This window comes from Rousettus aegyptiacus, unplaced genomic scaffold, assembly GCF_014176215.1.
Source record: "Rousettus aegyptiacus isolate mRouAeg1 unplaced genomic scaffold, mRouAeg1.p scaffold_m13_p_2, whole genome shotgun sequence".
In the NCBI taxonomy this organism is placed as follows: domain Eukaryota; kingdom Metazoa; phylum Chordata; class Mammalia; order Chiroptera; family Pteropodidae; genus Rousettus; species Rousettus aegyptiacus.
This window is the reverse complement of record NW_023416295.1, coordinates 13,862,422-13,890,006: the sequence shown is the minus strand read 5'-3', so window position 1 is coordinate 13,890,006 and position 27,585 is coordinate 13,862,422. Positions and strand designations below refer to the sequence as shown.

Below are 27,585 nucleotides of genomic sequence, written 5' to 3'. Positions count from 1 at the left end.
TAGTGCGCTCCCGGTAAGGTTGCCTGGGGTCAAATCCACGCACCTGCAGGCACTCTCACTTCTCTGTGCCCCAGTTCCTTATCTCTGCTGTGAGGAGAACAGTATCTATCTAGTTGACAGTATTCTTAGAAGGACGCGTTGATTTATTACCCAGGAAACATTTAGAAATATGACAGACAGGCACATAGTAAGCGCTCAGTTAACGTGTGCCATTCCTGTTCTCTTACCCTGCCTTCCTATCAATGGCACCCCTAGGCAGTGATATGCTTTCTCCCTGCAAAAATTTTCTCCTCTCCATCCATATTTTTTTCCCAAAAGTCATCCCACCACCCTAGTCAAACCACCATCATCTTTTACCAGCTACCAGGATTGCATCTCTTCTGGTCGCTTAGAATAACTGGTTGCTTGATAACTTGGGGTATATTCTGGGAGCCTAGAATAGTGTCTGGTACACTGTAGGCGCTCAATAAATACCTGTTGAATATTTGTCTTCCCACTCTTGTCTCCCTATAATCTCTGCACATGCACCAAAGTTCTAAAATATGAACTGAAACATGTTTCCCCCTTGCTTACCATTCTTCTATGGTTTTCCTCTATACTTTCAAATAAACAGTAAACCCCCAACCACTGCCTTAAGGCTCAGCATGATCTAACCTTGTCTTCTTCTCCAGTTAGTTCCTTCTCCCCTCCTCCTCTCTGTTCCAGTCACACCAGCCTCCTTTCCATGAGTCTCTCATGAAATTGTTGTCAAGATGTCAGTCAGGGCTGTATTCGTTTGACGGGCGCTGGAAGACAGACTTTCTACGTGGCTCACTCACCCTCCTGGCAATTTGGTGCTGGCTGTTGGCAGAAGACCTCAGTTCCTTGCCACATACACCTTTCCATACGGCCACTTGAGTGTCCTCACAACGCAGCTCCCTCTAGAGTGAGTGACCAGAGAGAGAGAACAAGGAAGAAGCCACCAGAGTTTTATAACCTGGCCTCAGAACTCGTATACCATCATTTCTGCCATATTCTGTTGGCCACACAGACCAACCCAGATATACCGTGGGAGAAGACGACACAAAAGCATGACTAGCAGGAGGTATGGATCATGGGAGGCCATCTGGAAAGATAAGTTCCACATGCAGTATGTAGATGCAGGTATGTGTGTGTGTGTGTGTGTATGTATATGTTTGTGTGTGTATATGTGGGTTTGTATGTTTATATGTTGTGTATGGATGGATGGATGGATATGTTTAGATGTTTTGTGTTATATGTACTTACTTGTGTGTGTATATGTGCGTGCCTATGAAGGTTATATACGTGTGCATATATGATTTTATAGTTGCATTTATGTGCATATATGTGTGTGTATGTCTATGTGTAGGTGTGTATATGTATATTATGTTTGTATGTGTACATGAGCATGAACATGTTGTGTTTGTATAAATACGTGCTAGCCCACACATGCAAGCTTAGAAATGTCTCTTGCTATGTGGCAGAAAGCCAGGAGCCAAGAGTTGGGCCACTCAGGGGAGGAGTCCCTCTTTTTCCTGAGAGTACATGGATGGAGGGGATCTAGAGCCTAGAGAACAAGTTCTCCCTCAGATCCAGAGTATGTAGATTCCCAGTCCTCTCTGCATTTGGCTCCCCTTCATCAAGCCTTTCTCTTCGCTTCATTTTTGTTTGAACATTTCAGTCTGCCACCAGCCACACAGTAAGGGCGGAGAGGAAGGGGTGACTCTTGTCTCCCCCGAAGCCGAGTTCGATGGAGAGCAGCGCCCCCTGGGGGCAACAGGGAGATGAGCCAGGGGAAGGGGATTTTCCTGGAAAGCCCAATTGACCCTCTTGCTCATCTATTCTCTGCGCAGGGCCAATCCCAGAGCTTCTAGGCATGAAAGGGACATTTTTTCCCCTTTCTAATCATCTTAGAAAAACGCTTCTTTCAATTTAGAATGTTTCTAATGTCAACTTTTGTGTCTAGAGGCCCTTGTGCTCTTTTCCTTTTTCCTTTTTGAAAAAGTAGTTTTACCTTATGACCGTGAAAAGTAATCTAGATAAACAAAAGTGGATAAGATGTAAAGGTCCAGCTCAATAGATTGTCATTGTGAACCACCATGTGATACTCTCCAGGTAACAACACTGCCTATACCCCAGAAACACTTCCTGTCCCTTCCAGATTACAGCCCTCGCCCTCCTCTCCTTCCTCCCAAAATTAATCACTCTCCTGGTTCTGTGGGCAAAGCATCCTTCAAACTTATCTTAGTTATTGTGCAAAGCAATTAAGAAAACATTTCTAAAGAGTGTATTAGCTTCCTAGGGCTGCTGCAACAAATCACCACAAGTTTGAATAGCTTAAAACAACAGAAATGTATTCTCTCACAGTTCTGGAGGCCGGAAGTCCAAAATCAAGGTGTAGGCAGGGTCACACTCCCTGCTCAGGCTCTATGGAGAGTTCTTCTTCGCTTCTTTCATATGCTGAAGACGGCTGGCATTCCTTGGCTTGTGGCAGCATAACTCCAATGTCTGTGTCCGTCTTCACAGGGCCTTCTTCCCTGTCTCTGTGCGTCCAATTCTCCCTCTAATGTTAACTAAAAGTGATGAGCAGATACCTTTGTCTTATTCCTGATCTTAGGAGGAAAGCTTTCAATCTTTCATCAGTAAGTATGATGTTATCTGTGGGTTTTTCATAGATGCTTTTTATCGGATTGAGGAAGTTCCCTTCCATTTAGGAGTGTTAAATATATATATATTTTTATCATGAAAGGATGTTGGATTTTGTCAAATGTCTTTTCTGCACCTATTAAGGTGATCATATGGTTTTTGTCCTTTATTCTATTAATATGGTACATTACATTGATTGTCATGAGTTGAAACAAGTTTGCATTCTTGGGATAAATCCCGCTTTCTCATGGTATATGATCCTTTCTACTTGTTACTGCATTCAGTTTGCTAGTTTGAGAATGTTTGCATCTATATTCATAAAGAACAAATTTCTTCCTTTTACATACGATGTCTTTGTCTAGTTTTGGTATCAGGGTAATACTGGTGTTCTTTCCTCTTTTATTTTTCAAAGTTTTAGATGTTTGGTTTTTCTTACTGACAATACCAAGTGTTGGTGAGGGTATAGGGCAAATGGAACTCTCATATATTTCTGGTGGGTGCGTAAAATGGCATAGCCAATTTGTGAAATTGTTAGGCAGTTTCTTATAAAGATAAACATGCATCGACCCTATAATCTAGCAATTCTACTCAGGTATATATCCAAAGGTAATGAATATTTGCCTACAAATATATTGGTATAAGAATGTTCATAAGAGCTTTATTCATCATAACCGAACACTGGAAACAACTCAAAGGAAAATGGATGAAAAACATCATGGTGTATTCATATAAAGCAATATTATTCAGCAATAAAAAAGAGAACTATTTCTACATGCAACAACACAGAGAAATCTCAGTAATACTGTTGATCAAAAAAAAGCCGGACAAGCTTTTGGGGAAAAAAGAATCTGTACAAAAAAAGAGTACATATGGTTCCGTATATGAAATTTGTGGAACTTAAAAACAAACAAATCTATAGTAATGTTTTGTCAACTTCTGTATCTTCATGTTTTAGGTGCATCACTTGTAAACAGTTATAATTTTTTATATTGAATCTGACAATCTTTGTATTTTAACTGAACTATTTACTTTTTTAAAAAAAATAACCTTATTGAGATAAAATTAGTCTACTTATTCAATGTTATATATAACTAGATATATTTGAGTTTCGGTCTTACATCTTATTTAGTGCTTTTTATTGCTTCACTTTTTTTCTCATTTCTCCCCTTATTTTGGATTGAATTTTTAAAATTGCCTCCACATTTTTAACATAGGTTAAAACAAAAAAATTGAAATAGTACAATGAACACCCATCGTCTCTCCACCTAAGTCAATACTTTTTGACCTAGAGTCAATCCATTTTACTATTTTATATTGCCACCACATATATACATAATATGGTTTTGCTGAATCATTTGAAGAGAAGTTGTAGAATGTACCCATTATTTTTTCATGATCCTGTTTTCCCTACTCCATTAGTCTGAAGTCGTATTAGTTTCCCAGGGCTGCTGTCACAAAGTACTCAAAACTAGGTGGTTTGAAACAGTAATTTATTGTCTTAAGAGTTCTGGAGGCTAGAATTCTGAAATCTAGGTATTGGCAGGCCCATGCTCCTTCGAATCCTGTAGGGGAATCCTCTTTGCCTCTTTCAGTTTCTGGTGGTTCATCAGTGATCTTTGGCATTCTTTGGCCTGTAGATGCATCTCTCTGATCCCTCATTTTCACATGGCCTCTTTGTCTTCATATCTTCCCTCTGTCATGTCTCTGTATCAAATTTCAGTATGAACTTTCGTATTGAATTAGGGCCCACCCTACTGTCCTCACCTTGATCATCATCAAACACCCTATTTCCAAATAAGATCACACTGACAGGTACCAGAGTTAGGATTTCAACATCTTTTCAGGGGACACAATTCAACTTATAATAGAACTTACATGCTTTTTAAATTCTTTTAATGGTTTTCCTAAAAATTACAGTATGTATCCTTGACTTCTCAGTATTGATAGATTCCTTCACTCTCTTCTGAACATTGCAAAACTTTAGTACACATGAACTTGTTGACCTCTCCTGAGTATTGTGCCACTGTGGTCATATAGCTTAATTATATCGATTTTAAACCCCACAAGCATTGTTGTTTTATGCATCATGTTGTTTTAAAAAACTTAAATGGTCACATTTATATAAAAAATTTTCATACTGGTAACCAAAACATTGGAAAAACACCGTTCGTCACAATTGTTTTGATGGAAGAGTTTATAAGAAGACTGTGACTTTTCCTACTTTGATTTTTTTCAGTGGTAATCATTTTTCTTGGTAATATATTAACCAAATAATGCCAGCAGCTGTTGAGAAGTGAGCTGGATGATGAAGGGTGATGCTAAGCCTAGACTGTGTCCTCCTCTCTGTGGTGCCTGGAGGGGCAGGGAGGGATGAGGGAGAGTGGGAAACAGCCCGGGCCGCACAGGGCAGCTCTGGGGTGGTCTAACGCTGAGTGCTGAGACCTCAGAGGGCTGAGCTTCGCTTCAGGACTATTCTGGGAACAGAAGTACAGAAGAATATTGAGGCCACTTCCAAGAATGGAGAACAGAGGATGGGAGAAATGACCTTCCCATTATGGACCCACCCAACCTGTGCCCATTTCAGGCATGAACTTAAGGAAAAGAAGTTTGCAATCAGGCCTCCATCCGCTCCCAGGAGCTGTGGACTCCTTTATCTATACCCCAACCTCCCCCTCTGTTCTGGTTCCAGAAGTTTAAGCCAGGCTAAACCCCACTCCTACAATCACCAAATAAGCACAACAGAATGAGTTTGAGTTAAAAACCCACTTTAATAATCCAGCTTCAGCTCAGGTGAGAACTTCCCCTCTCAAATGCAAGAGAATTCTTTCCACAAGGTCTCAATCCACTAAGAGGTTACGGCTCAGAGATGGGAATAGCTCAAAGAAGCCCTAGATGGGAGACAATTTGGGATTTGGAATCAGTGGAGACCAGATGGGGTCCCCCGCCACCCACCTCCCACAAACATAGGCCCCAGCAAGACAAGGATATAGCTGCTTTGCCACACCTGACAGCCACCCCAGTCTCCTCATCCCTGATCACTTCTCTGTCCCCTCATTATCTTCTGGGGGCTCATCAGGGCACCTGAGCCTTGAGAAGAACAGGGACCATTCTTTTTCTATGTGGTACTGCCAAGACAATCAACCCCATCACCCAGGCAAGTCACTTAGTGGTGGCGATGTCGCAGCAACCCACCCAGGTACTAGAGGGGGAAGGAACCCAGCGGGGAGGGTGATGGGTGGGGCAGGAGCTACCTTAAAGAGGGTGAGTGTCTGGAGCACCCCTGTGGTACACGCTGTCTCCCGGATGGAGTGCATGGCCAGTTGGGGGCTGCCTAGATCCAGTACACGTAGCCCCAGCCGAGAAGCCAAGATAGGCCCAATGGTGGACCCGCAGGGGGAGTCATTCCGGACCATGAGATCCTGCGGAGAGAAGAGGTTCATGAGCAACATGTAGTATGTGCTCATTAAGGCCCAGGAGGAAGTCACCTTATGACCGCAGGGATGAAAGGGGCCTGGCGGATGGTCTACCCTCAGAGAGTGGATGTGACCAACATAAAATCGCAACACCAACATTAAATGGCAGGCCCAAAGGGTAATGTATTCTGAATTGGTCCTATTCTCTCCATCTACACTGCCACCACCCTAGTTCCGGCTACCATCATCTTGCCTCCCATAAAGAATCCATTCTCCACATTGCAGGCAGGGGAATTAAAATAAGAAGGATCATAAAGGATCATACAGGTCCCCAACCCCCAGGCTGCAGACCGGTACTGGTCCATGGCCTGTTAGGAACTGGGCCGCACAGCAGATGAGCAGCAGGGGAGCGAGCGAAGCTTCATCTGTATTTGCAGCCACTCCCCAGCGCTAGCATCACTGCCTCAGCTCCACCTCAGATCATCAGGCATTGGATTCTCATAGGAGCACCGGCCCGTGGTGCCAAAAAGGTTGGGGACTGCTGCTTATGCTACCCTCTTGCTTAACACGCACTCACCACCCCCAAAGCCCATACACACACAAAGGAAAATCACTCAGTAGTTTTATTGTTTTTAAAAATATTCCTATTGGTATTTTGAAACTATTCATATTCTAGTAAAAAGATAAATAAGAAAACTATTTGTTAGATATCAAGATTTTCAATGTAAAGGAAAACAATTATAAAATCAAGTAAATGAAGTAATAATTCTTAATTTTTGAATAAGAAGCATGATTTTAAATAAAAATCATGATTTTCAAAACACATACACTTTTTTCTAGCCAGCCCACACCCACACCAATAACAACGAACACTCATGGTGCCAGATCACGGTCTCTATCATTACCCACAAAAAGCTAACAAGTCGGGGAAGAGAAATGAACAAGACTAGACTGCAATTTCTCATTGTGCCAAAAAGAAAACTTTCAAGAGTTATGTCAAAGGACACAGGAATTACATTGAAAGGGTTCCCACTGGTCAAAGTTACTCTAATTTAAGCATGAAATAAAATGATTATAGCGCATCAGATTGAACCAATGAAAATCTATGATTTTATAATCATAGACAAGAAAAAGGGAAAAAAACTGTTACCATTTGAGGAGGCTATTAAAACACTTTATCTTGAAAATTGGCTATTAAAGGGGAAGAATTAGCATTTATCCTGCCTCTCCAATAGGAACCATACTTCATAACAACCAAATAGCCCTAGTTGATAAGGAAGAAATTTCCATTTCACTAATAAATGTAAAAGGGATGAAATGCAGACAGGAGGAATTGAGGGGGTTCAGTAAACTCTAATGAAATTATTGATTTAGGCAACGATTATTAATTGGTGTTAAAACCTTTACGTGGCTGGTTGATGGGGACTTGATCTCTCATACAGGTTTCCTGTCCAGTCTGAGGAAAATTCACATATGATGGGGGGATCGAAGGGCACCCCCAATCCAGTGGTCACGCTGATCCCTAAGGGTGGATCACCCAGATGATATTCATATGGCGCAACATGAAAGACACACCAGCCATGATGTCTTCTGGCCAAAAATGTTTCAAGCCTTCGATCCATCAAGCCTTCAGATATGAATTCCAGTTTACAGGAAATACAAGCTAAACACCACCAGGAGGAAGCAACCAGGCAAACTCAAAATGTGAGAACTACATGGGATGATCAGCCTGTCTTTTTTCAACAAGCCTATGTTATTTTTTAAAAAAACAGGGAGGTGTGTGCTATATTAAAAGACACTTAAGCAACGTATAAACCAGAAATAACGTGGTCCTGACCTGGATACCAAAAAATATTTTTGTGTTAAGTGGGGTAAACTGAAACTGATCTGTGTATTTACATGAGATACAAATCTACTCAAAGGAAAATTTACTGAAATAGAAAGGGAAAGAGTACTGAATGAAAAGAGGAAGCAAAAGACATGTCCAAGATGATTTCATTCTTTAAAAAATGTGTTAAGTATATGCATGGAAAAAAATCTGGAAAAAAATATACACAAATCTCAGGGGATTAATGTTTTAGTTTATTTCTATCTTCTAATTTTCTCAAGTACACATGTCCTATTTTTGCCATAAGTTATTAAAGAAAAATCCCCCAATGTCTTCCCACTGCCTGAGAAGGGAACTGAAACAGGCTTCCATGGCCTTGGAGGCCCTGTACAACTGGCCTAGATGGAGAGGGGCGTGTGTGCACGCACACACGTGGGCACCTCTCTCCTAGCCCCGGCTCTGCCACTGTGGCCCTGTTTCCTCCTGACAGCCCAAGCTTACTCCGGCCCCACTGGAGGCCTTTGCATTCACTCCCTCTGGCCAGGATGCTCTCCCCACAGCTGCCTGCCTCTGTCTAATCTATCTAATCTATCTTTGTCTGTCTACAAAGGCATACTTCTTGTCTTACTGTGCTTTTTTTTTTTTTTTTTTTTACAAATTGAAGGTCTACAGCAACCCTGAGTGGAGCAACTCTACTGGTGCCATTTTTCCAATAGCATTTGCTCACTTTAGTGTCTGTCACATTTTTCGAGCTTTTTCGTTATTATATTGGTGATGGTGATCTGTGATCAGTTAAGTATGTTTGATGTTAGCACTGTAGTTGTTCTGGGGACCGCGAACCACACCCATAGAAGAGAGTGAACTTAATCAGCGAATGCAGTGTGTCCTGACTGCTCTACCGGCCAGCCGTTCCTGTCTCTGTCCCTCTCTTTGGGGCTCCCTGTTCTCCAAGACACAACAACATGATATTTAGGCCAACTAATAACCCTGCAATGGCTTCTAAAGGTTCAAGTAAAAGCAAGAATCACACATCTCTCACTTTATATCAAAAGCAAGAAATGACTAAGCTTAGTGCAGAAGGCATGTCAAAAGCCAAGATAGGCCAAAGCTAGGCCTCTTGCGGTGGTAGCCAAGTTGTGAATAAAAAGGAAAAGTTCTCAAAGGAAGTTAAAAATGCTACTCCAGTGAACACACAAATGATAAGAAAGTGAAATAGCCTTATTTCAGATATGGAGAAAGTTTTACTGGTCTGGACAGAAGATCAAATCAGCCACAACCTTCCCTTAACCCAAAGCCTAATCCAGAGCAAGGCCCTAACTCTCTTCAATTCTGTGAAGGCTGAGAGAGGTGAGGAAGCTGCAGAAGAAAGTTTGAAGCTAACAGGGGCTGGTTCGTGAGGTTTAAGGAAAGAAGCTGTCTCTGTAACACAAAAGGGCAAGCTGAAGCAGCAAGTGCTGATGAAGAAGCTGCAGCAGGTTATCCAGAAGATCTAGCTAAGGTAATTAATGAAGGTGGCTGCGCTAAACGAGAGATTTTCTCCCCCCTCCCCTTTAAAAAAAAAACAAAACACACACACCTACAGCGCTTGGTATTCCAAGGTGGTCTCCCATCCAAGTACTAACCAGGCCCGACCCTGCTTAGCTTTCGAGATCGGACGAGATTGGGCACTTTCAGGGTAGCATGACCATAGACTAAACAAGAGATTTTCAATGTAGACAAAACAACTTCTGTTGGAAGAAGATGCTGTCTAGGGCTTTCATAGCTAGAGAGAAGTCAGTGCCTGCCTTCCAAGGACAGGGTGGCTCTCTTAGGGACTAACGAGCTGGAGACTTTAAGTTGAAACCAACGGTTATTAACATTCTGAAAGTCCTGAGATGCTTAAGAATTATGCTAAATCTACTCTGCCTGTGCTCCAGAAAGGGAACAACGAAGCCTAGATGACAGCACATCTGTTTACAACATGGTTTACTGAATATTTTAAGCCCAATTTGTGATCTATTGCTCAGAAGAAAAAGATTCCTTTTAAAATATTACTGCTCATTGACAATGCACCTGGTTATCCAAAAGCTCTGATGGAGATATACAAGATTAATGTCTTCACGCCTAACACAACATCCTTTCTACAGGCACGGATCAAAGAGAATTTTGACTTTCAAGTCTTAGTATTTAAGAAACACATTTTGTAAGGCTACCATAGTGATTCATTCCTCTGATGGTTCTGAGCAAAGTATACTGAAAACCTTCTAAAAAGGACTTATCATTTTAGAAGTCATTAAGAACATCTGTAATTCGTGGGAAGAAGTCAAAATATCAACGTTAGCAGGAGTTTGGAAAGATTCCAGCCCTCATCGATGACTCTGAGAGGTTCGAGACTTCAGTGGAGGAAATAACGGTAGACGTGGTGGGAATAGCTAGAGAACCGAAGATGTGACTGACTTGCCACAACCTCATGATACCACCAACACCCTGATCGGTCGGCAGCCATCAACGCCGACGCGAGACTCTCCACCAATGAAAGATTGTGACTCACTGAATGCTCAGATGATGATTAGCACTTTTTAGCAACATTCTTAAATTAAGGTATATACATTGTTTTCCAGACATAATGCTATATTGCACACTTAACAGACTACAATGTAGTATAAACATAACTATAGGAACTAGGAAACCAAAAAATTCAGGTGATTTGCTTTATTGTAATATTCATTTTATTGCATTAGTCTAGACCCAAACCCACAATATCTCTGAGGCTTGCCTGTGTCTATACCTGTACCTATGACAAGATGAGCCACTGTCAAGGTAAGAATGCAAGTGAGCAGTTGGAGTTCTAAGTTTCCCAGCCCTAGGTACCCTTATGGAAGCCCCCACGGTGTGTAAGGGAGACACAGGGGAGCTGGGGGTGCCATGAGCACACCGCACCTTTAATCTTCACAGAAATCCAACAGAACAGGCATTGTTATCAGCCCTGTTTTACGGGTGTAGAAACTGAGACTCAGAGAACTTTGGAGACCAGTCCAAGGTCACACAGCTGGCGGCACCAACATAGCTCCCAGCTCTGCTTATGCCCAAAACCCCTGTTCTCCTCATTCTACTGGGACCCCTTCCGCTGAAGGTTGTCTGCTGGGCTCCCCGTTCATTGGGAGCCAGTCTGCTTGTGTCATTCCCCGTTCACTCCCCTCCCGCCTTCCCAGGCAGGGCCTGCCCTCACCTGCAGGGGCACCCCAACATTGCTGGCCACCTCACGGATCAGGGCCTCTGAGACTGCATTCGAGGCATAGCGTTGCTTACTGTTCACCTTAATCACAGGGCCCTGGGGAGATGGAAACCAGGAATCAAGGGTGAGGTAGAGATGGGGGACAGGCCCACAGGGAACGATGAGGCCCAGAGCCAACTCACCTCCCAGGTCCCTGAGGAGAAACAGAAGCACCTCACCTTGTGAAATAAGGGCCGGTGGTTCTCCTCATGCTTGTCCCTGTAACAGAGAGGTTAAGGGCCAGCGATGGCGAACAGGAGCTGGGCCTGTCTACACCCACTGCCTCTCTCACAACAGACATCACTAATGGATCACAGCATGCTTTCCCACCCAGCCCTGCAGGACCTCAGAGGTATGCTAAGCAGTGTTCCAGGCAGCCTCTAGAGATAGATGGAATTAAATCTGTAGATAGAGCCTATTCAATATACCTGGGTTAGGCATTACATGATGTTGACCAAGCTGGGCCTTGGAAAGTCAAAAGGAAGCCCCCATTGAACCTCCCAGGTGAATGAGGAAGGGGAAGGGGAAAGGCTGGGGCCCAGGGTTACACCCGGGTCTCCGGCTGCGTCAGGACTGTGACTGCGTGCCTGGCACGAACACTCACAGGTAATTGGGGTGCACAGCGTGGGCCATGTCTGCGCTGATCATGTAGGACTTGGGTATGGCTTCCTCGAAGGCTGTCAGGTGCTGGGGCGAGGCCGAGATCCGCCGCAGCACCAGCTCCGTCAGCAGTGACTGTGCCCCCTGGGCACTCTCAGACCCCACCTGGCAAGAGCAGAGACCTGGTTCTGGGGTCTGGGCTGAGGGGCTTGAGCAAGAGGCCCGGGAGGGGCTTGAGCTAGAGGCCCGGGAGAGGAGCCCCACACCCACACTGGCCCAGAATCCCACTGAGTCCATGGATGAGAAATGTGGGGTATTATCAGCAACTTCTCAACCCTGTGTTACCAAAACCCGAAGGTAGGTCAGGGCCAAACTAATCCTCAGTCACCTTTGGGGCAGAAACAGCACTTTCTGGTGGCGGCCTGCACTGCCCCTCCTTGTCCCCTGACCCTCACATCTGGGGCTCAGCACGGATGCCCCACCGCAAGGGTCAGTCCTCTTTTACATGTGTGACAGAGACCAACTGCTAACTGTTCATACCTTCTGTAACACACAGGCTGTGGCTAAGTACGTGACTATGCAGGCAGAGATGGCATTCCTAGTTTCCCCTGCAGCTAAACATGGCCGGGTTGAGTTCTATGGAATGTAGGCAGTGGTGAATGCCACCTTTGGGTCATGCCCTTAAATGGATGGGCAGACACTCCCCCTTGCCCCTTTCTCCCTTCCTACTAACTCAGTATAGAAGAGATGGCACAACCTGGAACAGCCACCTGGATCCGGAAATGGAAGCTATGTGTTCAGGAGAGTAGAGACCTGTCCTGAACTGCTAACTCTGACCTGTGTGGTTGTATGAGAGAACTGTCCAGCTGCTCAAGGTCCATCATAGCATCTAGGGCTGCACCCTAACACAGGCAGGCATGATGAGAACCTACCACATGCCGACCCCTGGGGCTCTGAGGATGAAAGGGCACAGCCCGTGTCGTCCAGGAGCTCACCATGCTCACGCAGAGAAACATGGGAGGTATGTCACAACGGAGGCCGATGAATGCTGAGCCAGAGGAGACCAAGTGCTAGAGAGCACAGGCAGCGTCTCCTGTACTGGCACAGGCCGGCCATGGAAGACTGCCCAGAGGGGACCCTCCCCAGAGCCCTCTGTGTACCTCTTCGTTGTCATAGAGAGCAACCATGCGCACATGGGGATCCGCGGCCAGGGAGGCAGGGGCTGCGCAGGAATCGATCAAGGCCTGGTTTACAGAGGGATCGAGAGCATCATCCTCACTCCGTCTGCTTCCGTAACTCAGCCCACTAACACCTTAGAGTTGCCCATCCCCACCTCTGACATCATGGCTGCAGTGAAAGGGGCTTGTGCTTTCACTGGCCTTCATCTCTGGGGGCACTGCCTGGTGGAGGGCAGTGGGGGACCTTTCTAACGGGATAGGAGAAGCCACCCTTTGGGAGAAACTCCCATGCAAAAGACAGGAGGATGTGTAAAGTGGAGGGGAAGGGTGGAGAATCCCATAAAGTCAAAAGGACCACAAAGATTATGCAAACTAACTGGCCTCAGTGAAAAGATCGGGGTTCAAAGAGGTGACTGTCACTCAATCAAGGAGACATGACTGGCTGGCTTGCAGCAGAAGTGAATGTGAGTCCCAGACCTAGCTTTGGTCTCATTTATAGCCCAAAGCCTATCTCTAAAAACAGGAGGGGGAGGGAAACAGAGGTGTGAAGAGGGCAGAGGGAGGGGTGAGGGGGAGAGGAGAGGAAGGGAATCTACTAGGATGGAAAGAAAGTGGGACTATTAAGGTGGCTAAGAGGAAGAAAAGACAACCCCACTGAGATTCCAAGGCACGAAGAGAAGGATGAGTGGGCTTATGCCTGAGGGTGGGGAGCAGATGGAAGGGATGATACTGCCTGATGGGCTGTTAAGACCTTTCCCTTGAAGCAGAGGTTAACTTAAAGGAGAGGCAGCAGAAACAGGGTTTGGACAAGACACGGTGGTGCCCTAACCACCTCTCGGCCTTCCTCACACAGCTCCAGGCCCCAGGCTGGTGAAGGTTGGGGCCAAGAGGAGTGATACTGAGGCTGCTGCATTTAGGCCTCGCCCCACGGCCCACCAGCAGACCGGGGGCGGCCAGTGGCTGTCTCGCCACTTGCTGGGGCTTGAGGCAGCAGTTCCCTTGCCCCAAAACTCTGCCTCTCCCAGTGCGTGCTGCATGCTGCCTGGGGGTGCCCCAGCTCCTCACCTGCAGAGCACAGAAGCAGCTATGCAGATTGTCCAGTCGAGGGGCAAAGATGAACTCCTCATAGGCACCACCCAGGACCTAGAAAGACAAGACAGTCAGCCTGACATTTAACCCCATACCGCTCACCTGCTTCTCCTAGCTCCCAATGGCCTGAGCTTGAGTTGTCTCCTTGGTTCCAACATAACCTCCCTCTGAGCCCTGGCTTAGGACTATGATCCGCTACGCAGGGCTGGAGAATGGGGCTGGGCTGTGGCCTACAGTTCCTGACCAATTCCCATGAGACAAGAAAAGGGAGAAGCTGAATGGTCACAAAAAAAGGTAAAGAATAAGAGAGGAGGAAACCCGCTGAGACACAGAAACTTGGTGCACATTCAAAGAGAACTGAACATCCAAAGCCTTAGTAGTTGGCAAATGGGAGGGGCACGAGGACAGGCTCCAGGAAAAGGGTGGCCATGTGGAGAGGCCTCTCGCCCTCAGAAGTTCAGAGTCAGTGGGGCTCAAAACAGACAGGACCAACTGTAGCAAAAACTCCTGGGGGATCTGTGGAAAAACCTATTCCCAGGCCCCCCGCCAAGAGCATCCACAGAGGCAGGTCTGGAGCAGGAAACTGCCGTTTTTGAGAACCACTGTCCTGTAGACAGAAGGACGGGATATCTACTGGGTAGAACAGGAATGAGAATACTGGGAGAGTGGCAAAGGTGATGAGTGCGTCAGGGGACACACTGGGGCAGGCTGGTATCCCAGCGGTCCCCATCCCAAGTTTCCACAGCCCTTCCTCACCGCAGGCTGGGTGTCTGCAAGGCAGAGCTCCATTTCCAAGATGTCCTCAGGGTTCAGCCCCAGATGGGCACAGAGAAGGGAAATGAGGACGGAGTGGTGCCGGTCATCCTGTAGGGCAGAAGGGTGTTGGGAGAAGGGTCTGTTCTTCCCCGCCTGTCCCCTTCTCAGGGGATCGGTTCCTTCTCCACCTGCTCACCCTCCCCATAAGTAGAGGAGTGTCTTACTGCAGGCCCTGGCTCAAGAGTCCCCTTCTCCAGCTCTTCCTGGACTGCTGTGGCAATAATGGGGACTCTGTGGGGAGACACGTGAAAACAAGTTGTGGGGAGGGCCAGAGGGCACAGAGGGGAGGGGCACTGGACTCAGGCATCTGATGGGGAACGGCCCTTGCCCTTCAATTCCCAATTTGTCCTCCCAAACAGCAGAGTTGTAAGGGCCCTTGGACATCAAATGGGTCCCAAGAGTAGAACCCGACAGTGGCCACCATTTGGTAATGGTCTCTCAGGTCCCACTGGAGCCCCTTCCGTCACCTGGTGCCATACCCTATCCCTCCTAGTCACCAAAGCCCTTGCCCCAGTCTCACAAGTGCATCTCCATGTTGGGCCCGAAGTTCTCGTTGATGTTTCGCTGCAGATGGATGGCCAGGTGCGGGATGCGAAGAATGGGCCGCTCCACATGCACCAGCCGCTGCTCCAGCCGGCCTGAGGTAGGGCACTGTGGCCGACCGAGCCTGGTCAGCCCAGGGCGCCTCCCAACCACAGCTGGTTAAAGCCCCACTTCACACGAACTAACCAAGGTGGTCCTCTGCTCTGGACTGCCCTTTCCCCCCTGCCCCCAGAGTGGGGGTGTAGCTCTCCACAGATACTCTGAAGGAAAATGACAATCAATTTTCAGAGAGCTGAAGATGAGAACCTCCCAGGTTCAACCCCAGTTACTACCTTGATAATGACACGTCCAGCCAAGGTCAGGTCCCGGTCAAACCAGGTGCTCCAGATTCCACCGCCATAGGTCTCCACACCAATCTGCTGGAAGCCCACCTGGCTTCGGCGAGATCGCCGCTTCACCTGAGTGTGAAGATGGGGAGTGAGGAGTCAGAGAAAGCTGCGCGACAGGATTTGGAGATGAGACAGGTTGTTCACAAGCTAAGTCACACAGAATGAATATTAGTGATAGAGAAGGGTCCCTGCTCAATGGAATAGAGTCCCCAATGTGTCCTCCCAGCTCTCTTCTGCCCTGTTTCCCCCATATTCTTTGATGCCTCCCCCATTCCAGCGCAACCCCAATTCCTTACCCGGAGGCAGGGGCTGTCCGTGTGGGCCCCAATGAGGCTGAAACCATTGCCAGGAACATACTCGCCTCCCACAGCAAAAGCGATGATGGTGGAGGAGTTCCTGGTCAGGAAGTACTGAGGAGGAGCAGGGGCTTGAATTGGATTAGCCAGCCTACTGGCACACAGTACTTTGAGCTTAGGGACCTGCCTTTTGGTCCCCACCTCACCCCTAGTACCTTGCTCTCCGGCTTAATATCCCAGCTCTCAGTCTCCTTGAGCTCATGGAAGCCAGCCTGGAGGAGGCGGCTTCGGCACTCGGCCACAGCTGCAGGGAAAGAACCCTCTTACAGCGAAAGAAGCCGGTAGGAGGCACACTGGCTCCTATCCGCCTCTGCTGCCCTGGTCACTTACCATGGAAAGGAGAGGGGCTTCGGTTCACGAACTTGAGAAGCTCCCGGGCGGCAGCCTGCACCGCCTCTTTGCGGGCCTTGCCGCTCATAGCCACCTAGGACAAGGAAGCGCTCAGACACCCCTGACCTCTCATCCAGGCTCCGGGGATTTCAGCCCCAAACCCCCAAAGTGACCGTTCCAAGATTCAGACCTCTGCTTCCACCTCTTTCCCTACCGAGAGACTCAGACGCTGGCAGAACCTCTCTCCGCTGAAACCTTCGCCCTCCAGCCAAAGTATCACGAACCCCGCTGCGGTTCCCGCCCAGCAAGTCTAAGACGCCGCGCCCCTAATCCGAGCTTTAGCTCGGCCGGCTAAATCTCACCCCCACGTGCCCGCCCAGATGGGAAATCCCGGCCGGGTCTCAAAGTCCGAGACCCCAGACCCGTCCCTAACTCTAAGGCGGCCAGCACCCCGTGCGCGACCCGCTTCCGGAACTGAAGCCCAGTTCTCCAGGGAATGACCCACCAACCCTCCGCCCCTCTCCCCCGCCCACCCCAGTCTCTCGCAGACACGCCTTCCCAACTCCTGGAAGGTCGGGTCACGCGGGGCTGGGCTTTCGGTTTCTCTTTGGGTCGGGCGCGGCCCCCACCTCAGCGTACTGCTGAGCTTGAGCTCGAGTGGGCTCGAGGCCGGGTCTGAGATAGAAATTCGAGCGGGTCGGGCGGGGGCCACGTACCTGCATGGCCCCACGCTCGGGCTAGCGTTCACTCGCCCAGGCCCTGCACTAGGTTCGCCCTACTCCTGCCACTAGGCCCGCCTCGCCCCGCCCTTCGCCGGGCCAGGCCTCACCGTCCGCCCCGCCCCCATCGTTCGCCCCGCCCCTCCCTCCTCGCTCCAGGCCTCACCGTCCGCCCCGCCCCGCCGTTCGCCCCGCCCCTCCCGCCTCGCTCCAGGCCTCACCGTCCGCCCCGCCCCGCCGTTCGCCCCGCCCCTCCCGCCCGGCACCCGGCCTCACCGTCCTTTCCGCCTCTGCCATTCGCCCGCCCTGCGCCAGGCCTTGCCATCCGCCCCGCCCCCGCTGCGCCCTCTGAGACAGTGGCGGGGGCCCTCTGCCGTCTGGGAGGTAGTAAGGCAGCCGCCGACCACCCCTCCGCGAGGTCAGAAAGTCCGAGAAAAGACTCGCCTCTGGCAGCTCCCCTCGTCCGACGGGTGCTGTACAAAGTACTCTCTCTCGCCACAGGCACCTTTGTGATAAAGCAACATGGCTAATGGTCGTGGAGCGCTCGTCATGAGTTTAGCTTTATGATAAAGCTTAACGTGTTATCCCGTTTAATCTTCACAACTGACTTATCAACTTTGTATTTTTACTGTCATCGTTTAAACACAAACAAATCTAAATATAGAGACAAATAACCTGCTGAAAGTAGTAAATGGTAAAGGTGGGGTTGGACTGAATTCATTCCAGGGGCCTGGAAAAACCACTCTCAGATCTTTTCTGGCCCTTTTTCTTGGTAAGTGCTGATGTTACATGGGAGATCCCTGAGGGACAGAGAAGTTAATGACTTGCCCAAGATTACACAGCTGTTTGGAGGCATCTGGGATTTGAGTCTGATATCTGTACTCTTTCCACATCTTAAGATGACAGAAAAATCAAGTTTCATATATTGTTGGAGGCAATTCCAATGTATCTATGTCAAGAGTGGTGGGTAGCAATTTAAAAAACCCACCCACCGGCCTAGCTATAGATTCTGATCAGAGCTCTTGGCGGTCCCTTGGTCCGTCTACCAGGGGTGTTATCAGCATTCCAGGAATGACAGGTAAATGGAGCAATCTTTGTTTATGTATTGATGGGAATGTCCGGAAGTGAGGGATAGTTGGAGAGGTCCTGCAGCTCACTTCAAAGGAGTAGCTATTGCAGGGGGTTGTTCAAGAATATACACCCTAGGTGACAGGTTAAATTCATGGCATTCTCTAATTATTTATTGCGATGACATTATGAGAGAGTTTCAGTGCTTAGTGGGAAATGGAGAGAACGTTCTTGTCCAGCCACTGGGGAAGGGACACATTTGAAAAGAGCTGAAATGGATGTACATTGTATAAAGGAAGGAGACAAAGAAAACTCTTTATAATGTTCTTCTGATTACAAAAAGAGTACATGTTAATGTGACAAATTCAAAATATCATCAAAATGCTTAACTTAGAAAGTATAAGTAAATGATAAATTGAACACTCATTCTTGGCAAACAAAACAAAATCCTATTAAGAAACCTGGAAGAGAAAGGATAAAGGCTATCTGCCAGAAGTATAGCAGACATTCAAATCAGAAGTAAGACTCTGATGAGCTATTACCTCTGACAGGCAATGTGGACCTGCAGTCAGAGCCAGCACCACAAAACAAAATAAACAATTATAAAATTTATCGTTATTTGTAGATTATATCATGATGTAGGACCTCCAAGAAAATAAACTGACAAACTTTTAGAACTGCTCGCCTGTACAATAATCAACTAGAAAATATAATTGTAAAAACATTTATTTACAGGAAATACTATTAAATTCCTAGGAATGAACGTATGAAAGACTCAATCTCACTGTAACCAGGGAGATGCAAGTTAGAAACGAGATACCATTTTGATTTGTCAGAGTAGAAAAAAATGAAAGAGATTGGTAATATCAAGTGTTGCATTACCCCAAGCCTTTATACCCAATTTTTGTTGTATAAGCTCTGTGACAATTCCAAATTACCAGCATGAACTGAATGTGGAGTTGGGAAGAGATGCACAAAAGCATAGCATTATGTGGATTTCCACCGTAAGAGATAAAATAGACATAATCTCGACAGCATAGATTTATAGTAAGATAATTAGAAAAGTAATGATTTTTGCGTATTTATTATCTTTGTAATTTAATTTAATTTAATTTAATTTAATTTAATTGTAAGTTTACAAGATTTAAGTTTTTAATGAGTGCTGTGCTTAACAATGGGATCACAAAATTCCTGGAAATTTGACTATTGGTTTCTATGAGCTAGTCCAAGTCAGCTCTAGCACACAATTTCACCTACACTAGATATTTTTATTCCTCAGAGTGTGATTTGCTAACCTGGGAACTTTTCAGAATTGTAGAACCCTGGCACTTATCCCAGACTTACCTAATCAGAATCTGCATCTTAACAGGATCCCTAGCTGATTTGGATGCACATTAAAGTTTGAGGCAGAGTGTTTGAATACCATGTGGCAATAAAAAATAATGTGAAGTCGATCTTTATGTATTTCAGAAAAAAGTTCCAAATATATTGTTAAGTGAAAAAAAGCAATTCACGCAATAATCTTTATAGGACAAGAGCATTTATGTAAAACTGAGCTAAATTTCTGGATTTTATTTAAAATATATATGTAAATACATGGAAACAGGTTTGGAAGAAGAGTGTTTATCTCTGTACAAGAGGGTGCTATTTGATATGAAGTGGGAAGATCAAGGGGGAAGCTTTGCTATCCCAAAAGAGTTTCCGAGAATCATTCTTGTCCTCAGCCTCCTAAGAAAATCTTCCCCAGCAATCCTTAGTTTGTGTTCACAATGCTACCATTTACTTATCTTTTTAACAAATACCTATGAGTTAACATTACAATCAGTTACACACACTTCAGTGTGAGTTGGTTTGATATGCATGTCCCTTCTGACCCATCAGTTGATGAGAAAAACTTCCTAAGAAGTAATTTGTCACATAATTGTTAATGTTAAGGGTGATCAGGAATAAAGAAGACCAAAGCAATGCTGGGGGGCGGGGGGAGTCCTGCTGCTGTCTGCTAAAATGAGTGATCTTGGTGGTTTAAATGTATAAATAATTAATAATTTTCTTCTGGGTATAATGATAGGAACTTGCATAGCACGGTACAGTTTGTCATCTGACAATGTTGTTGGAAGGGCACTTTAGCTTCCAACACATGTCTTCTGCTCGAGTTCTGTTTTCCAAGCAAGCACCGATTAAGAACTACAAATCCCAGGATGCCTTGAGGTGAGTAGCTCAAGCAAGATTATAATGTTCAACCAATTATGTTCTAGGAGGGAGGTTTAAAAAATACTTTATATAGTTACAAAGAATGAAGCACCTTTATAGGTACTGATAAAGAACAATTTCCAAGATACATTACTAAGTGGAAAAACAAGGAGCCGAATAACATTTATGATATGCTGCCATTTGTGTGTGTGTGTGTGTGTGTGTGTGAACCACAGACACACACATGTGTTCTTATATGTTTAAATTATGTTAGAAGTCACAAGAAGATGGTAACTGACTCTGGGAAGGAGAAATGGAGGGGCTGAAGGTCTGGGATGGAAGGGATACTTCCTTTTGCACTTTTTGAATTTAACATGCACATATTACCTACTTTTAAAAACCTAATAAGCGAGGTTAAAAAGTAATAGGTGGAAAGATGAATTTTAAGTACTTTCTGTGAAAGTAATTTTTGTTTTCTTCTATGCCCTGATTAAGTTAGTAAGCATTTGTTGGTTAGCATGCTTACAAATGCTAAAGCTTTCAGTTTCAAAATGCTCACGGAAAGCTGTATTGACTTTTGCTATGGAAATTGTGTCTTCATGTGGAAGGAAGAGTGGATGGAATGTTTCTTTTGATATTAGTATTGTAAACAAAATATAAATTGGGGATTAGATAAGGAAACCTTCAAAAAAAGGTACCCAACTCCATTAATGCTTCACCTACACAAGAACTATAAACTATTGATCCTTCCTTTTCCCTATTCCTCACTCCTTTGGCCTCCACTTCCTTCTTTCCCAGCATGCATCATGTACTCTATTATTAATTATTACTGCTCCCTTGCACATACCTTCAAGTCCCTTGCCCACCCTGGATTTACTTACTTGCTGGGCAAAAACCCCAACCTGAGGCAACCTGCTCCACATCTGTACCTGGCACATAGCAGATATACAATAAATATTTATTGAACGAATGAAATTTTAAAAAATTGTTTTTTCGTGGAAAATAAATACTCTCCAACACTAAAAAGGAACAAACTACTGCTAACTGCAACAAGTTGGCTAGATCTCACAGGCATTATGATGAGTGAAAAAAAGTGACCAGATTAGAGAGATGGGCATAAGATGGGAAGGTGGGGGAAGGGATGAGTGTGACTAAAGGAGTAACGCAGGGGACATCTTTGTGATGGAGTGGTTCTGAATCTTGATTATGGTGGCGGCTGCATGATAAATTTTATCTACATATGATAAAATTAAGGTTGCCAGATAAAACATAGGGACACTCAGTTAAATTTTAGATAAACAAAGAATAATTTCTAAGTATGTCTCCCCCACCCCCCCAAAAAAAAATCAACTAAATTTCCCATATTTTTATTTGCTAAATCTTACAATCCTAGGGGGAAAAAATGGCCTGGAACTATATACACACACTGTACTAATTTCTCTTGCCTGGTTGTGAGATTGTACTGTGGTCATGTAAGATGTAACCACTGAGGGAAACTGAGTGAAGTGTGCACAGGACCTCTCTGTAAACTCCTGTGAATGTATAATTATTTCAAAATAAAAAGGATTTTAAACGGCTCTCAAAAGAAAACCAGCTGCTCCAGCTGGTGATAAAAACCAGGAGACGTAGGGAAGCACTCATCATGAATCTCGGAAGTTTTATGGAGTATTGTAAAATTGGCATTTTGCAAAGATCTTAAGATCTATCTCTCTTGAATGTCAACGATCTTGTGTAGTTATTGACAGTGTAACAGTGGTTATGCACGAAGGATCAGACAGACGTGGGTTCAAATACTGGCTCCTCCGTTGATTAGCTGTGGGCCATATTTGCGGTGGCATGCTGGAGACAGCTCACACCTCGTCTCTTTGTAACTCCACATTCAGTGACATTAGGCTGGTAGCTTGAAACCAGCCTGGCAGTATTTATTCTACTGATGTTGGCAAACATGACAAATCAGGGCTTTTTTTTTCTTCCACAGAGCTAGTTGTTAGGTATTTACTATTATACCATAGACTTTGAGTCTCAGTTTTCTCATCTGTAAAATGGAGAAAGATAACAGTAATCACCTTGTGATGTTATGAGGATTAAATGAGATAATGCCTTTAGGGGGCTTGTGAAGTCTGTCAAATAGGAAGTGAGCAATAAATGTTAGCTATTATTATCTCTCATATTAAACCATGAGCAACTTGAGGCCAGATTTATGCCTTAACTCATCTTGATATCTTTAGTTACTGGCACAGGGCCTGAAACACAGCAAGGGCTAAACAAATGTTCACTAAATTAATGAATAAATGGCAAATAATAGCGACTTGAGGTACTTGGCCTCTAGAAAATTTGCATTTTATCAGAGGCCTTTTAAGGCGCTCTTTTTGTTCTTAATCATGAGATTTTTCAGGCCCTGTGGCAGTCTGCCAGGGAGGTCTACAGAGCATTCACACTGCCCACAAGCAATGTCTGCCCTTGCAGGTCTGTCCCTGGCCTCCCAAGGCAGTGCTCCGGGAGCACACCCCCAGGTGGCTGAGATGGCCCCTCACCTCTCCTTCCTCAAGGAGCCAAAACGGGGCATTTCTGGCTCTGAGTCTGTCTGACTAGAGGTCATTTAATCCTCGCTGGATTTGTCCTGTTTATTTTAGTGAACAAGGCTGTTTACTTTCAGTTCGTATTTCTAGGGGCGCTTGTTCATTTTGCTTCCCTTTTATTTACTCTTTGCAAGCACTTGGGTTTGAGCAAATATGTCTATAAAGTTCCAGGGACTAGGTTATTCTGTGTCTGCTGTTTTAATGGCCTTTTAACACTGTCTGCTCAGGTAAGCATTTTATAGATGGGTCAAAACGACGGAGGATTCTGTTCTCGGTGGCCTCTGATTCCTTCCAAGCTGACAGCTGGCTATTAGCAGCTTATGAATCATGGCTTTTCATTAGAAATAAAAATATTAAACACCCACACCCATCTCGAACAGAGAAACCAACACCCCCTGGTCAGCCAGACATGGGAACTATGGTAGGTGTTTCAACTCTCAGGCATTGTTTAGGGTAAGAATGACCTAGAGTGATGTTTAAAATGCAGATTCACTTGACAATTCTGATTTGGAAGGTTTGGGCCAAGGCTCAGGGATGTGCATTTTTAACCTATGCTGCAAATAATTCTGTTATCCTTAGACCACCACCTTGAGACACATACATATATAATCTCAAACACGTTCCTGCCACAGGTGGGCTGCCCTTGATCTCACTGCCATGTTGTGGGTGAACATGGGGAGAGAAGCTTAGGACCCAAGACTGGGCTAGTTAGAATGATTCCACCAACTCTTAGCGCACCGCTCCTCCAAAGTTAGCCAAGAGGATGATGGGCATTGTTCTGCTAAACCACTTGCTCAGGGTCTAATTTGTCAGTAACTTGAGGGCAGGGGCCATGTCTCATTCATCTTTTTATCCTGCACAATCCCTAAGACAGTGCATGGCTCACAGGTTGGTGCTCTGCGCTGGCTGGGACACTCCCACTGAAGACAAAAGTAAAGACAGGTCCAGTAGCCTCAGGGTAGCCTGGGAACCAGTTGTTGGGGAGGGAGGCAGGAGACAAGGCTGAACACCATGGTCGCCTGGTCACTTCTTCTCAGGCCGGGTCTTTCAGAGGCCAGGTGGAAAAGGTCTGGATCTCCTGCCTTTTTTTTTTTTTTTTTTTTTTGCCAGCTTCTCTTACTGGCTCAGCGCTTCTGCTCCAACTTGCAAGGTCCTCACATCAGCTCACAGGGCCCATTGTGACATCATCAATGCAATCTGATATGGTGAAGTCCTCATAGCATCTGGCCCTTAGGCTGGCCTGTTGTGGCCAAAGTCTAAACGATGTTCTCTGAGCTGGGGGAAGGTTCTTGTATTCCAGGAGGCTCCCCTATCATTCTCCAGCTCAGCCTCTTTGTAACCTTCCCCAGTCTGTGCGCTAATTATTTTATTTGCGTGTTTCCTTGTTTATTGTTTGCATCTCCCACCAGAAGGTGAGCTCCAAGAGGGCAAAGCCCACAGTTGTCTTGTTCACTGTTGAAAATCCTGTGCCTAGCACCGTGCCTGACACATAGTAAATGCTCAATAAAGATTTTTTTTGGGGGGGGTACATAAACACATGAATGAGAGGCTTCACTGACTCCAGCCATCCATTCAATTATTCATTCGACAAGCATGCTTTGTGCATCTGTCGTGGATCAGGCTCTTGTCAACCTGAATAACTCCTTTTCTGCCCTGAGGAGCTCCCAGCCTGGTGGTGGAACGCCGGAGACACATCCTTTGTGTAATGCACCCTGACAAGGGCTATATATCCGAGGTTTAACAGAGATGGGGTTGCAGGGAGGAGCACAGGGTGGCAATGACAGGCTCTTAAACCAGAGAAATGGTATGTGGTCTGGCAGGACTTCCCACGCCTAATGCAGGGAGCCTCATCTGCCCCAAGGCCTCTGGCCCTGCTGACAACCACGGCTGCTTGTTTCTGCTAATATTGCAGCAGGGTGCATACACAGAAGCAATCTATAAAACGCCATTTACAGCCATAGCTAAACCACGAAAATCAATCCTCAACTCACCGCCATCAACAAACACATGTGGAGGTCCTCCTGGGTGTGGTGCGCCGTTGTAAGGTGCCGTGGGAGATGCAGGATGAATAAAATGAGGACTCTGAGCCAGGGGACTTCCGATCTCCCTGGGGAGAGAGAACATGCGGGAATGAGATGATTAGCCACACATAGTGGGAGTGTGTATGCCAAGTCGTGAATGAAGCCTTCGGGACTGCGCTGCCCAGTATGGTGGCCACCAGCCACATTGTGGCTATTGAGCACTTGAAATGTGGCCAGTCCAAAGTGAGAGGAGCCAGACATAGAAAATACTGTGCACTTCAGATTATGAAAAAAATATATATTTCTCAATTTTAAAACATTGATTATACGTTAAAACGATAGTATTTTGGATTCTATGGGTTAAATACTCTATTTTATTAAAACTGATCTCATCTTTTCTCTACCTTTTTCAGATGTGGCTACCAGAACATTTAAAATGGCACATATGGCTCCCATTATATTTCTATTGGACAGCGCTGGTCTAGGAGTTGAGGGGACCCAGCGAGGGACAGGTGCTACGGCAGCTAGGAAGAATTTTGGGGAAATGGAACAATCAGGAGCAGACGAGGGGGAACTGAGGAAGGGTTGGGAAGACACTTGAGAAGTCGGACCATGAAAGGAAGAAGGGAGGATGGCAGCTCAAGGAGGCAACAGAGTCCCAGGATCAATGTGCACTTGTAGCAGACACTCGACCCGCTCTTTCTCCTCCTCATACCATCTTCTGAAAAGATAGACCCCGAACACCTCTAGCCACTCTCATATCCAGTAACTCTGGAGTAAGGCTCCTTCCTCTCCATTCTGGACAATGCAGAGTTGGCCAGTGAGCTGGGTTTGGATGCTACATAATCCCTCCCCAGGCCATCCATCGCAAGGTGGGTTAAAAACACATCACCCCTCCCTGACTCCCAGCCCTGGGCTCTGGGCATAGGGCAGTGATGGGGAAGGGAGGGGAGATTAGGGACCCCAATGCAGGAGAAGCTAGGAGTTTGGTTAATATTTGAGATGGGGAGTGTTTCTCAGAGGGGCAGTGTAGCCCAGGAGGAGGAAGTCAGCCCCAAACTCAGCCAGACAAAACTTCCTCTATGGACGCATTTTATCGGGGCTATCAGGCAGCCTGGATCTGATGTTCCTGCCTCTGCCCTCCTACTCAGCCACATAATAAGCCACAGAGAAGCCATAAACACTCAAATGCGAGGATTAACTCTGCATGTGGTGTCTGGGACATTGTGAACAACTCTTGGTGGCAGTGTTTGTGTCTGTGTTAGATTGATCTTTTTAAACCCCAGCACCTAGGATGTGAGGCTTGGTACACAGCCAGTGTTCAATAAATATGGATGGAGGAAGGAAAGAAGGAAGGAAGGAAGGAAGGAAGGAAGGAAGGAAGGAAGGAAGGACAAATGGCAGATCTGCTAAAGCCTAGAAGCAGATACCTGAAACAGGCTTCGCTTGTTCTATGCTAGATATTTGGATGTTGGCAGCAAGAGGGGTCTCTCACTAGCCAGATCCCACAGTGTCCAGGTCAGCAGAGAACTCATGTCCCGCACATAGCATCCATCATCGTACCTCCCTGCTGCAGGGCCCTCTGCCCAAGCTTTCAGAGACAGTGTTAAGTCCAGGCTATGGCCTTCCTGGGCTAAAGCTCGGCCCCTAGTCTCTTATCCTATTAAGTACTTTTTAAAAACCCATTAAGGCCTCTGTAAAAGGAAAGATAAAATGAAGAATTCCAGTTGGGTTAGATAAGCCTGGTCTGGGGGTGGGGTGGCTGAATTGGTTTCTGGGCTAGCAAAGGGACTCCCCAAGCGCATCAGGAAGCCTGCAGTTTCCCGATATGGCCACTGGAGGGCACTTCGACCACGAAATACCAGATCTTCACCTCCGTCTTCGGAGAGGCGCGATTCAACACAACAAAAACGTTTTAAAATTATCACAATATTGATAGCCCTCCTGTGTTGAATATCCAATACAGCGCTAAACGCTTTAAACTATATCATCTCGTTTAATATTCACTACAATTGTTGTGAGTTATCTTGGAAGTTATCTATTTAGGAAAAACGGAGGCTTAAGGAAGCCAAAGAACTTACCTAAGGTGGCTCAGCTAAACGCAGTTTGGAAGTAAGGACTTGAACCCCAAGCCCTTGGGCACCGACCATCAACAGTGAATGCACGGAAGCTGAAAAGGGGACTATCTGGGTAAAAGTAGAGAGCCAAGTATGCTATACAAATATTGCTACTGAGCGATTAACACATATATGAAATTGGAAGATGGCTTACATTTCATATGGTAATGTTTCCTTTTTCCTCTTGAAATGATGTTATTAAATAACTGAAGTGTTTCACAATTCATGGTGTCTTAACTTGGAGGAAATAAAGTCATTGTAATACAAGGCAGGAAAAGAGAATTTTTGTTTACCACTTAACAGCACCTACTGTGTGCCCGGAACTGCCGTAAGCAGTTCCCATGTACAGATGAGGAAACAGAGACTCTGAGAGGGAAGCAAACTGCCCAAGGTCACATGGCTAGTAAGAGACAGAGCTGGGATTAGGGACCCAGGCGGTCTGGTTCCAGT

The 27,585-nt window shown here is 45.9% G+C and overlaps 1 protein-coding gene and 1 pseudogene across 5 annotated transcripts; both read right to left on the bottom strand.

The window, feature by feature from the left end:
- Nucleotides 1-5,394: 5,394 nt before the first annotated feature.
- LOC107516778 (aspartyl aminopeptidase) lies at nucleotides 5,395-17,264 on the bottom strand. 5 transcript variants are annotated; one of them, XM_016156874.2, is made up of 15 exons: nucleotides 17,158-17,264; nucleotides 16,442-16,535; nucleotides 16,267-16,355; nucleotides 16,052-16,165; nucleotides 15,699-15,824; nucleotides 15,344-15,474; nucleotides 14,988-15,054; nucleotides 14,764-14,871; nucleotides 13,984-14,061; nucleotides 12,901-12,984; nucleotides 11,745-11,905; nucleotides 11,284-11,359; nucleotides 11,096-11,197; nucleotides 5,898-6,065; nucleotides 5,395-5,534 (listed from the first exon to the last, which is right to left on the bottom strand). In XM_016156874.2, exons 1-15 carry the CDS (start codon nucleotides 17,161-17,163, stop codon nucleotides 5,484-5,486), a joined length of 1,455 nt encoding a protein of 484 aa, XP_016012360.1. In that variant the 5' UTR covers nucleotides 17,164-17,264; the 3' UTR covers nucleotides 5,395-5,483. The 5 variants fall into 5 exon arrangements, with proteins under 5 accessions (XP_016012360.1, XP_016012363.1, XP_016012361.1 ...); XM_016156877.2 differs by having other exon boundaries at nucleotides 11,320-11,359; XM_016156875.2 differs by lacking the exon at nucleotides 17,158-17,264 and adding an exon at nucleotides 16,632-16,936.
- LOC118614658 lies at nucleotides 9,461-9,579 on the bottom strand (annotated as a pseudogene).
- Nucleotides 17,265-27,585: the final 10,321 nt, after the last annotated feature.